This window comes from Sinohyriopsis cumingii, chromosome 1 (genome assembly GCF_028554795.1).
Source record: "Sinohyriopsis cumingii isolate HCF-2022 chromosome 1, ASM2855479v2, whole genome shotgun sequence".
NCBI lineage: Eukaryota > Metazoa > Mollusca > Bivalvia > Unionida > Unionidae > Sinohyriopsis > Sinohyriopsis cumingii.
In genome coordinates, this window is record NC_142961.1 from 80,896,075 (window position 1) to 80,910,101 (window position 14,027).

Genomic DNA, 14,027 nt, shown 5'->3' on the forward strand with positions numbered 1-14,027 from the left:
TATTCAACATGACGTCCGTTTTATTCCTCCTCCTGCCAAATTGATTTGTAGACAGTTTGCCATCGGTCAAGAAAAAATGCACAAGTGTGTTTGCTTATTGTTTATTTTGACAGCACGTTAATTATTTAAAGAAATTATTCACTTTCTCTTAACAAAAATAGAACACTTTTTTAAAAGTCATACAGTACAATTCAAACGAATCTCTGGGTGTCATTATTAGTTCGCTTTGACGATAGAATCCTAATACCATAGTTTATAAAACAAAACCTATTAAAAAGTCTAAAAGACCGGCAAAAGGAAGAGATGTGCAGTGAATTCACACCCCAAATAATCTTTCATGAAGACACCCTCAAAAAAGGAAGACCCCCCCACCTCTTACTGAAAATAAAGATGCTTTCTTTCCCTCTTCTCCCCCCCCCCCACTCCGTTATGGATGACGCCTGCTAAACCTGATTTAAAACGTTCATTTCTCCATATCATTAAAAAGGGAAACCCATCTCTAAAAGGACTTCTACTTCTCCGTCGGCGTCTTCTTCTGTTACATTAGCTACTTCTGTTGAAGCCAAAAGAGCAGCTTCCCCTATGAAAAAAGTGAAATGGCAGAACAGTCTAGTTGCTAAGCTAACTGGATTTGTCGAAACCACAACTGGCACAGTATAGTCCGTTGACAACACGTTCTCGTCCAGTGATATTTAAAATCAAGTTAGTACATCGTTCCGACAATTAGTAGAGACGAATTCCATTACTAAAGGAGATGTGGTGGACTAGTTTAATTTCCGTTGCTCTGAACAAGATGTTCTCCTCTCAGAGTTCACACTAGATTCAAAATCCAAAGACTACTTCAAAGAAGGAAAACAAACTATCCCTTCTCGTTTAGTTAGACATTGGGATGTCTTGTCATTCAGATCGAGCCGAAAAAAGAAATCAATACAGTGTGTGAATTTTGTCTGACCGTCTTTAAAGAAACGAACCGTTTTGACCAAAATAGAAGAAACAAAGATTATTAAGTCAATCGTCACATTCTTTTCCAGATGGCGAGAAAGGAAAACAAACGCTCATTCTACGAAGAAAATCTCAGCCCATTCTGATAATATTAGTTAGATCAAAAAGTTACATGTCAACACCTTCACCATCAGAAGAGAAGAAAGAAGTGAATTTAGGAATTTCGATAAAAAAGATCAAACACATGAAGTAAAGAGTTTTTGGGAGTTAAACTACCACGAAGAAAAGAGTATTGGCTGTTGATTAACTTATTGCGCAGCAACAGAATGGATACACGTTTGGCCAGCATTTACTACAATCTTGCTCATGCAGCTGATAACGGAAAAAAATAAAATTGTATTTTGCAACGAAAACCAAATTCAAAACTCTACGGGTAGAAAATGTACGATTATGATTGCAAGAACAATCGAAGTACACGTTACACAAATCATTCTACAAATATTTCAAAGAAGTCAAGCTAAATATAAATAAGCAGGTATTGGTTATCGAAAGCACGCAGAGTTGGCAAATGTCTGTAATTTAGCTGCGTATGATCGAGGTTATAAATATTTGTTTTGTGTCATTGATGCGTTTTTCAAAACTGTCATGGGTAGTTCCTGAAGCAAATTTAGGGTCAGTGATAGCTTTAAAAGATGTCTTGAAGCAAAGTAATTTCTCTAGAAGCTATGTAAATACAGAAATGCGGTTTTTATTGATATCTGTTTTCTTTAACTCAAAAGCGTATTGTCTATGGAAGTATAGTCTTCTTGATTTTCTCAACCTGGTAAGTACATTAACGTTTAACATTTATATGTGGTATTTATAAACTGAACCTAATCCTCCCGTTTCATTCTTTACTGTATTGAGTTAGTGAAGCTTATTAATAAAAATGTTGATGTTGAAAACTGTGCTGATTCTTTATACGTAAAAACCTTTGACATGTTTTTTCATTCTCTGGTTTTCTTCCATACCCCTACCTGTCGACCTTCGAATTTTTCATTGGAGACTTTTTTCACGTCTTCGTTCTAACTTCACGTCCGCGCTAAATCCAAATAAGCGATGCATTGGTAAAACAAGATTGGTGTGTGTCTATATTTTTCTGTGTGCATGTCTTTATTTTTCAAAGATAAGCCTTTAAGCCCTCTCCACTTTACTGTCTTTTTTGTGATGTAAGCAATCTTACTCTTTTCTCTCTTTACACGTGTTGATAGTTTGCTAGAATGTGCAGAGTGCCTAAGCACTCCTACTCTTTTCGTTAGTTAGTAAGTATAGGCATTGATTTGTAAAAACGGTGTGTCGCTTAGCAGATATCTGGGTGCTGGTCAGTGAAAACAACATATTGGTTAGTAGATGTGGGTGATAGTTAAATAGCTTTTTCCGCTGTGGCCAATGTTTATATGAAGAAAAAAAATCCATTCCCCAGACTCCACTCACATGTTAATTCTATGGACATTTTTCAGATTTCTCTTGATTACAGATTACCATTTATTTAAAATCTAAACCAGAAACAATCTATGTCGTCAATGGAAATTTCATGTTTATTTCATACATTTAAATTACACTTGACCCAAGACTTCCACTCACATGTTAAAACTATGGATATCATAACACTGAATTCCCATTAACCCTAGACTCCCATACTTTCAAGAAGGCGACCATAATGTTAATATCCATTGACCCAAACCCAGCCCATCTGATCCCAGGGTAGTCCCATATACTACACACATTCGTTCGTATTAATAGTCATATATACCTATACAGATGACGGCAGCATCTTCCAGATGATCACAGTCATTTTGTCCATAAACATTATGCATACAGTCTGCAATGCTGGTCTCCATTCCACTGCAAGAAACCTGGTCAAGCCAGATGGGGCTTGAAATATTCAGCGTAGGCGTGAAAGTCCTTGCTACCGCATTCCTTGATAATATAGAAACACCCAAGAATACAAGGTGTGATATACTGGATGACATTTAAGTAGGTGATAGATAGATAGATAGATAGACATATAGACAGACAGACAGATAGATGGATATATATATATATATATATATATATATATATATATATATATATATATATATATATATATATATATATATATATATATATATATATATATATAGATAGATAGATAGATAGATAGATAGACAGACAGACAGATAATATAGATAGATAGATAGACAGACAGAGAGATAGATAGATAGATAAAGAGATAGATAGATAAGAACAGAATAAAGATGTTAGATTGAATAATTCATATGCCATAGCTCTCATATGTAACCTGTTTTCTGCTGCGCCACTTTCCTAACTCGGTCATTGGTGGACAATTTCCCTTTCTACTGCATAAAACTATATTAAAAACGCAATAATTGCAAGGCAAATTTCTATACTAGTGCATACAACAAATTAACCTCTCCCTAAAATCATTGCAAGACCACTTTCCTTATCGTAGCATGAAACACTCACATATTCCTAGACTCCGTGCTAGTGGACACCTACTGGAGTACAAAGAAAACAGAAATACACACAGTCTTAGCTGGATCACATTCCTAACCATAGGATTTTGAGTGATATTTTTTAGGTCTCTATTATTAATAACTACTGAAATACTACCATTGTAATGCAATATTAAATCTCAATACTAAATTACATGGAAACGATAAAATATTAAAATTGTTGAACTTCAAAATCATATAAAACAATTGTATTCATTGCACAAGATGAATCATGCATGATAAATTACGTAATCTTCAGAGAGTGATAGAAATATTTATTGAGTTAAAATTAAAATAATTAATCTCTGCATCAAAAGACAATACTTATTTGTTTACAGTTTTTGATAGCATTGAATTGTGGTTGGTCAACGTTAGTTGTGAACGAATATTGCAAATTGTTGATAGAAAAAGCTGTAGACGGATATTATTTCAGCTTGTTATCACGACAGCAGACAATCTGAAAAGCTTAAAGTAATCTTTAGAGATCTTTATATCTCATTTTAAATTGCTGGTAATTAACATTATTGAATGCAATGATCCCGAAGATGCAGTCGTTCATACAAACTTCAATTATTTTGGGATAAAATTAGATGTAATAATCTGAAACAAATCTTAAATTGAAAGAATGGCTAACCGAACTATTAAATATTTAGACAAACATGCGATAAAAGCTCTCCATACACAAGAGTCTATATTACTGACCGGTAAGCAAGCAGAGATTATTGATATGCTATCATATGAAACATACAAATACGTCTTGACTGTGATAGATGTGTTTTCCTCAAAACAAGTATGACCTCAGAAAGTAAAACGTAAAGGGAAATACACGACAATTTCACAAATTTCTCCAAACAACGAAGGTCTAAAAAGATACCTCTAAATGAAGGTAAAAGGTTTACTAGAAAAGAGGCAACGATTTGTTGGACAAGCAAACACAGATTTAAGTACTTTTCAAACTACCGGAACAAATAAAAAAAGAAGGGATCGTTGAACATAATTCTAAAGTCTCTAATATTGAATTATTGAACTCAAAACTAAATAAAAATGGGTCGACTTTCTAGCAAAACTAATTCAATAAGGCGTAACACTCAGGAATAGAAATGATTCTGGCTGAAGCAAGCGAAGAAAAACACAGATACAAAATATAGATCAAAGTATTTGGCTACGTGACAATAGATAAAATATGAAACTCAAAAAAATTAAAATTGTGAACAAAACATTTATTTGCGAAGGACTACATTTAAAATCAGGCAAAATATACTTGGCAAACTGGCAATTCGAAAACTTGAAGACTTTAATAGAGAGGACATTGAGTACATACTTTGAACGAGAGGTATTACTATACGATAAACAGAATGACATGTATAATGTTCAAAAGATTTTGAAGAGGCTAATAGAAAAAATGTCTGTGCTCATGAAATGGAATGGACTTGAGGATGAATCGATTCGTAATCGGGAACCAACAGAAAACACATTCCATCAATGTTAATGCCGGAAACTCAATACATACATATATAGAAGTATCAATCAGCACGAGTTTCTAGAAAGTGCCATATGTTATCCAAGTAGTAAATTACAAAATTAAGGTATTAAAACATGCACATCATGCAAATTTGCACTGTTCACAAGACCAGGGTAAAATAAAACTTCATTTAGAAACATCGCACATAAATGGTACACAGAAAAAACGTGCGACTCTTAAATGCAACAAATGGCACCAGCAGCAATTATAACTGGAGAATAATTAGTTTACCAGTACCAGTTATTTGTTCAAGACATTTGATCACCATGGATTATATGAGGAACTAATTACAAGAAAAGTTTTGATGATTACTACAAATAAACCGCAGACTTCAATGAAACAGAGCTAAGTCCCTTGACTACATGAAAGGTTGAGAGAACAAGTTTTGATCGCTCAGTACTTAAAGAACCTGGACGATACTTTTACTCTGTTTACGTCTCTCAAAGTGATGATGTAGACACCGAAAATGAATGACTTTTACCAACATGTTAAATATGAATAGATTTGCAATTGCAATAGTGATGGGGTTAGCCTATATTTTGTTTACAGTTTTTACCACTCAAATAGCGAATATGTCGACGTGAGATCATTATATAACGCAAAGCAAGCAGGAAAAGATACCCCAAGGAGTTAAATGTTTGAATGAAGCTAATCACTGTGCCACTTACATAACCAACAACATTAAACATGAGCAAGCATTACAAGTCAGTACATTTAATATAAACTCCGAATATCTTCACTGTACCTGGTATTTTCCTTTCCTGTCGTTTGACATGACGGATAAAGGATCGGCGTACGATGCAGTGATAAACCATTTGGGTAGAATACTCGTGAAAAGCACAATCATATTATATGGAGCTGATGATCCTTTCAAGTTAAATGACACAGGCTCTGAAGCTGTACAGTTTATATTGTAAGATAAAATTGTAATATACAATTTGACTTTCAGTGATACTAACATATCACTGTCTACTGTATCCATTTTCAGGATCTGAGATATACCATTACAGAGTGGCTGATCTCGAAAACACGCAAAATTCGGAGATGAAGAAAATCTCAGTGCCAATATAAATGAAGCTAACTTAGTGTACACAGTTTGAAGTGTGACAGGGGAATCGTGTACACGCTGGTAATTGTTATTTGATATATTACATTCATCCAGATTCGAATAAAACGTTTTTGTTGATGGTATACGTGTTACGTCACATCGTTTTTGAGCGATCAATATATTTTTATGTATAAATTGGAGGCTTGTCCGGGATAATTTTGAATTTTGGATAGAATATTTCAGAGAACTTTGTTTTTTGAAATTTCAATTCCCCAAGTTTTTGAAATCTTAGTGAAATCGGCAAGCAAATTCTAAAATGTCATCAAAAGTGAAAATCTTTCTTTCAAATCCTACCCAGGAAGAGTTAGATCTTTTCAAAAAAGATGAATTGATTCAACTTGTCAGAAAACACGATCTTTCTGAGGTGAAAGCTTCCTTAACGAAACAGGAAATAAGAAAAATGTTTGGATCAGTACTTGGTCGAAAAGAATGTTTTGGATAAAAGTGCTTTGGTTTCGATCAGTAAATCTGTATCAGACTCTGACACAAAAGTAGACTTTGACACAAAAGTGAAGGAATTAGAATTAAAATACAAGATGGAATTGGAGTTAAGGAACCTGGAACTACAGAAAGACGAAAGAGAGAAAGGGAGAGAGATGCAAATGCAGTTACAAGAAAAAGAAATGCAGTTACAAGATGAGAAAGAGGAGAGAGAGAGAGAGAGAGAGAGAGAGAGAAAACAGATGCAAATGCAGTTAGATAAGGAAGAAAGAGAGAAAGAAAGACAAATGCAGTTACAAAAAGAACAAATGCATTTACAGTTAGAGAAAGAGAAGCAAGAGAGGGAATATCAATGTAGAATGAAAGAAATGGAACTGGCAAGTGAAAAGCACATTCATACTTTACATCCAAATTTAAGTTTTGATCTCGCAAAGAATATTGGACTATCGCCCCCTTTCAGAGAAAAATAAACAGACAAATATTTTCCTTATTTTGAAAAAGTTGCTGAAAATTCGAAATGGCCAAGGGAGCATTGGACTCAGTTATTACAATGTGTAATCACTGGTAAAGCTAGTGATATTTATCGTTCACTGTCAGTTCAACAAAGTGGTGACTATGATACGGTCAAACAATGCATCTTAAGGGGTTATGATTTAGTACATGAAGTGTATCGGCAAAAATTCAGAAACTATAGAAAAGAAGCTGAACAAACTCATGTCGAATTTGCTAGAGAAAAAGAGCAGTTATTTGATAGATGGTGCTTAGCCAAGAAAGTTGAACAAGATTATGAAAGTCTTAAACAACTTATATTGCTTGAAGATTTCTAAAACTGTGTCCAAAGTGACATTAAGTCTTATCTTGAAGAGCATCAGATTGAAACCTTGGAAAATGCTGCTCAAACTGCTCATGAGTATTCTTTAACTCATAAATTTCCTTTGTAAATAAGATTTCTACTCAGCATTCTTCTGGCAGAAAAGTATTTCAGCCTAATACAAATCCTTCGCAAACGCAAACTGGCACAACATCTAAAAATAAAATTTCAGAGAAGCTTGATTCAAGATTCTTGTCTCTTCATGCGTGTACCTATTGTAAAAAAGGACACGTTATTTCTGATTGCTACAAATTGAAAAATAGGCATCAGAATAAGAGAGACCTATTCCAAATGCTCTTATTTCTAAGAGGTCAAGGTCACGGTCATGTATTGAAAGCAATACATTTGTTGGGTCTAATAAACCCCAGTCTGATTGTATAATGGAGATTTATGAATCTTTTATATCGAAGGGTTCTATATCACTCTTAGGTGATTCGGCCAATTCTATTCCTATTAAAATTTTAAGGGACACAGGAACTTCTTATTTTATTGTCAGGTACTTTGCAGTTTTCTGAGAAGTCTTCTTCTAATGAGAGTGTTCTTATTCAGGAAGTAGAGTGCGGCTTTGTCAATGTTCCTCTCCATTGTGTAAATTTGTCATCCGACTTAGACACAGGACCAGTGGCAGTCCGAACAGTCTTAGTTTTACCCGTTGAGGGCATTCACTTATTACTAGGCAACGACCTAGCTGGATATAAGGTTGTGGTTCATCCACTTGTAACTGACAAGCCTTGCTTGGATCAGAAAGTCGATCAAATTGAAAAATAATTCCCTGATTTATTTCCAGCTATTGCAGTTACCAGAGTTATGGCAAAGAAAGCTCTTGAGAATGCTGTAGACAAGGAAAGCATTCCTTTAGCTGACACGTGTATTGGTCAAGCTTTTGATGAGGTCACTTTTACTCCTTCTTTGGATCAATCAGAAAGTATTGATTACAGTGATCTTCTTTTAACTACTCATTCTCTTTATTATAATCAGAGTGATAAACGACAATCACTTGTCGTCGAACAGGAAAAAGATCCTGAGATCTCCTGCTTGTTTCAAAAGGCCATTACTGAAACTGAAGCTACTGAAGTTCCTGTCTGTTATTTCACTAAAAATGGAATTCTTATGAGGAAATGGAGACTTCCCGAGGTACCTGCTGATGACGAATGGTCAGTGAACTATCAAATTGTAGTTCCGAAACCTTACAGACAGGAAATACTTAGTCTGGCCCATGAAACGTCTTTGGCTGGTCATTCAGGGATCAGTAAAACTTATCACAAAATCTTAACTCACTTCTATTGGCCAAAAATCAGAAGTGATGATGGTAAATACTGCATATCTTGTCATACCCGTCAAATAGTAGGAAAACGAAATCAGAAAAATCCCAAGGCTCATCTACAACCTATTCCTGCCTTTGACGAACTATTTAGTAGAATTATGGTAGATTGTGTTGGTCCTTTACAAAAGACTAAGTCAGGTAACCAATATCTGTTGACCATTTTGTGTGCTTCAACAACGTTTCCTGAGGCAATTCCTTTGAGGACTATAAAATCTAAAATAATAGTAAAAGCTTTGATAAAGTCTTTTACTCGATTTGGTCTTTCCAAATCTATCCAATCGGGTCAATGGTCAAATTTGAGGTTTTTCACATTTATGCGAACCTTTTTATTTTGGTGCTAAATATTGATACCTCTCTGTATGCATAGTTATATATTTAATCGTATTTTAAAAGATTCATCTTGTACTCTTGCTTAATTCCTGTCAAAAATGTTTTCTGAAATATCCAACAAACGTTCAGTCATTGCACTGGTCTGCAGCCAAAATACTTTTGAAATAGATGCAGTCAATTTACTAATTCTGGGTCACTGAGAACGAAAAGGATGCTTAAAATTGTTGATTGGCTCTAGTTTTAAAGATATGATACTGGATCAGTATGTATGACCCTTGACATGGGAATGGCGGAGGATAAGTGAGCTATACAGGGAAGAGATCTCTATTTACACCAGAAATGACTAAAATACTTTGACTGGATCTATGAATAAATCTATGACTGGGTTTGGATAGTATATGCTTTATAGGCAAAACAATTAATGACAAAATCTGAAACTAGTATTGCGTCATACATGATATGAATTGAATCATGTTATTCCTAGAAGTCATGAGTGATGCAATCATAATTAAGCTTACATCACTCAGCTTAACAAATTGCCCCATATAAGCTCTAGAAATCGTACAGTATCGTGCTCTCTTATTTGTCAGTGCTTGATTTTGCAAAGGGACACATTTTTGTATAGCCAAAGTGAGCAGAGATGCCTCGTACTTATGTGAACAATGCAGATCACTTCTGCTATGTTTGTGGTGAAGTGACGTTTGCATTCCAAAAGCGCAGTATAAACATTATGCTAAAGAAAGCCTATCACCATTATTTTGGCTGCAAAATTGGAGATCAGGACAAGAGGTGTGCCCCACACATATGCTGCAACACTTGTGCAACAAATTTGCGCCATTGCATGAACAGGAAAAGAAAATATATGCCTTTTGCTGTGCCAATCATTTAGAGAGAGCCAACACATCATATCAGCAATTGCTACTTCTGCATGGTGCCTCCAGTTGGGAAAGGTGTGTCAAAGAAGAAAAATGGGATTGTGCATCATCCAAATATTCCATGAGCTATACGCCTAGTACCCAACAAAGAAGGACTGCCAGTTCCTGATGCACCAGAAATCATTCTCACCTGAGTCAGTCAAGGAAGAAGAAGAGGATGAAACGTCTAGTCCTGAACTATCAATACCACATGACCCATATTTTCTCCCATCCTCCTTTGAACCACACCTCATAACACAAGGAGAAATTAATGACATTGTCAGGGATTTGGAACTTTGAAAGATTAAGGCAGAGCTGTTGAGCTCCAGACTACAGCAGTGGAATCTCCTGGCAGGTGATGTTAGAGTTTCCAAGTTCCGTGACCGTCAAAAGGATCTTGTCCCATTCTTCTTCATGTAAGGTGATCTTGAAGCCTGCAACAACATCAATATTGTGATTGCAGCCCTCAGCACCGTTCATTATCCAGATGAGTGGAGACTGTTCATTAATTCATCGAACATGAGTCTTAAATCTGTTTTGCTGCATAATGGCAATGTTTTGCCATCAATTCCAGTTGGTCATGCAGTCTATATGAAGGAAACCTATGAAAACATAAAACATCTTTTGAGGTGCATAAGCTATTACCACCATCAGTGACATCTTTGTGGCGATATGAAGGTTCTTGCTCTCTTGCTTGGTCTGCACACTGGATACACAAAGTACTGTTGTTTTCTCTGAGAATGGGATACTCGTGCGAGAGATTCCCACTACATCAATAGAGATTGGCCACTGAGACAGTCATAGGAGCATGGGAGGAAAAGTTTTCAGCATCCACCACTCGTTGAATCAAGGAAGATTGTGTCACCATCCTCGCACATTAAGTTGGGTCTGATGAAATTTTTTGTCAAACCATGGACAAAACAGAAACAGCTTTCAAGTACCTCCGTGGAATATTTCGAAAGGATACGGGAGGCTAAGATAAAGGAAGGTGTCATTGTTGGTCATCAGATTCGTGAACTTCTTCGAGATGATGCATTTGACCGTGCACTGCGTGGCAAGGAAAAGACAGCATGGAAAGTTTTCCAGTTAGTTGTAACAAATGTTCTCTGAAATAAAAAGGCAGGCAACTACAGGGAGATGGTGGAAAACCTCCTCTAGGCTTACAAAAGCCTTGGTTGCAACATGTCACTAAAGATACATGTTTTGCTCTCGCATCTAGATTTTTTTCCACCGAATTGCGGAGCAGTGAGCGACGAGCACGGCGGGCGATTTCATCTGGACATTGCAAAAACGGAGAGACTCTATCAGGGAAAATAGAGCTCAGAAATGTTTGCAGACTATTGCTGGACAAGAGACAAGCCAAGAGTGTTTTGCCAATAAAAATAGACGTAAAATGTAAAAGCTGAAATATCTTGGAAACATTAGCCAAATAGTTGTTTTAATTGTCATATTTCAGCACATCAAAATCCATAAGAAATAGTACATCAAAATCCATAATAAATAGCACATTTTATCTCTGAAGCATACTACTTCTAAAATATTGTAGACCATTGTTATCGATTTCACATGTATTCCTTATGTCTGCAGATCTTGGTCTGTGGTGATATTCATTGTATTCAACCTTCTCTCTGTCCTCTTCAAACATGTAAAGCTCAACCTTTACATATCCAAATTTACGAATGTTCTGAATAATTACTTTTGTCAAGTAGGGTTCATTGCCGTTGAGAAAAAAATCATGCAGCTATTGGCTGTTACCGCGGTAAAATCTGATTTATTTACTAACTAGACTTTCAGTATATTTAATTAATACTAGATTCTTAAATATATGTAAAACTACTATTGCCATATGCCATATGATTTACTAACATTTACAGCACATTGTCTAAAGCCATGGCCTATATTGGTCGCACAAAGGAAAATATCCACATTTCCTTTTGCATATTTTAATTCTACTCTCCACTATGAAATATTTTCTTTTCTTGTTTAATGTTTTGTTTGTTTTAGCTATGATTTTTTTAATACTTTTTTGCATACACAAGGGTCTGTGTCATGGCTCATGGATTATCATACTTAATCATTATGATTTTAACATGGTTTTACATGATATTTGATTTCTTTGGGCATATGCAAGATGTAGTAGTAGAAATGAAAAAAAAAAAAACAGTTCTACCTCACCCCCTCAGCCCAATATAAATTTTGGTCCTCTTTCTTTTTTATTTTGTACTTATTTTGTGATGTCGTACTGATACAATCTCAAAACAAGTACAAATCAATTGTTATACTCCTGCACTGATTTAGAAAACAAAAAATATTTTGTTACATTTCGTTTAATAAACCAGCAAATCTATCACTGAACACTATCATTAAAACTAATCTGATTACAAACTTGGCCGATACGGTTAGGTGGAACTCTCCTTTTTCATTACTACTATGGCGATTCTATTTGTCGACTGATCGTGGCACAATTGTTTTTTTTTGTGGTGAGGGAGAACTCTCCTATCGTTTTTGGTTGACGTTTGTGATAACTTCAATACATTAATCATCTCAGTTAATCTATTAATATGTTCCTTCATCTCTATTAATCTCTCATCCAGCTCTTGCACTAGCTTTTTCGTTTTCATCCAAAACATTTATCATGCCTTTTTCAAGCAGCATCAGTTTACTGTTTGTGGTTTGTGAGAAAAATTTTGTTTCTTGATTCAACCACTTTTAAAACTTGCTCCATGAGCTTGTGCGCATCTGACATTTATCTTAAGTACTCCACAAAATTTTGTAATGGCCATAAGATAGTGTGTGAACTGCGTCGGAGCAGTATCGTTTGTCGTCAAACAATGATAATCCTTTTTTGTTTAGCATTCTGGTCTTTATCTTATGATGATCTGATCTGATGGCTGTCATAGTGAAGTTTTCAACATTACCTTTACTTGTGCATGATCACCATATTTCTTGTTCATTATATTGTAGTGAAAATCGTACATGAGCATAGTTGAGAGATCAAGAACAGCAACACCAACATAGATTTTTTTTATCAAGAACTAAACTCGTCTTTTTACGTTGTATTGCGACTAGGTTCTCTCGTAATATTTTCATGCTCACAAACGAATCGCTAGACACTAGTTTGATTCTTCGTTCAACGTTATTCACTATCTCAATGTTAACTCGTTTTCTGATATTTTCCATTGTCTTGCCAAAAGCTGCTTTGTTCATCAGCTTGAAGAAATCTTTTTCAAAATTTGCCTTGGCTAACTTTCTCGGATCTGTATTAAAATTGGTAGACAGTTCCATCTACCGCTCTTGTCTGAATTTGATTGCTATGTGTACTTTTCTCCCGATTAACCCATGTTCAAGAGCTTGACTCAACGCCGCGTGATGTATGACTTAATTTATCTTGTTCATCAAATTCTGTATTAGTTTCTTCACTTTGCTTACACCAAGACCTAGTTTAACTTTCATTGCTCTTTGTTCCTCACTCAACATATCGTCGGTGACCAACAATGTTTCTGCTCAAATAGAATATCTTAATGAAGATCATGAAGGTTCTCAGGACAATCAAGATCAACTACAACGAAGTAACCGATATTATAATTTACCACATTATTTTTGTTTCTTTCTCATACTCATTGCCTCTCAACCAACTAAAATCCCCAGTCGGTAGAATCTGGTTCATTGCGTACCATAAAGATTGTTTGAATCAGGATTGATGATTTAGTTTGATGGGCATGTGATTATCGTATTTTGGTAAATATTTGTTGTTCGCTTCAGCCATCTTCTTTGTGATAACACTGATACCACTCCTATTCCACACTCAATGAACATGAAACTGTCGGGTTCAGTGAACAAATCCAATTTTATTTTGCTCATCTTGGGACACGCGTCAAATCTGAGTCCAGGTGATGAAATATACCACGCAGGATCTAGCTGGGAGTACTTTTGACAAACTACTCTGAAATTTACAATCACATCAGCCAACAGTAAAACATCAGTAGTCAAGTACAAATCGTGATACTCACCAAGATCTCTAACCCGAAACTGGTTCGA

At 35.4% G+C, this 14,027-nt stretch overlaps 1 protein-coding gene across 1 annotated transcript in view; it reads right to left on the reverse strand.

The window, feature by feature from the left end:
* LOC149807218 (scavenger receptor cysteine-rich domain-containing protein DMBT1-like) overlaps positions 1-14,027 on the reverse strand; it is a 163,644-nt gene that overhangs the window by 50,145 nt on the left and 99,472 nt on the right. Inside the window, exon 9 of the mRNA XM_089963713.1 lies at positions 2,735-2,901. Within this exon, the coding sequence (XP_089819839.1) occupies positions 2,735-2,901 (167 nt within the window). The remainder of the gene's footprint in view (positions 1-2,734; positions 2,902-14,027) is intronic.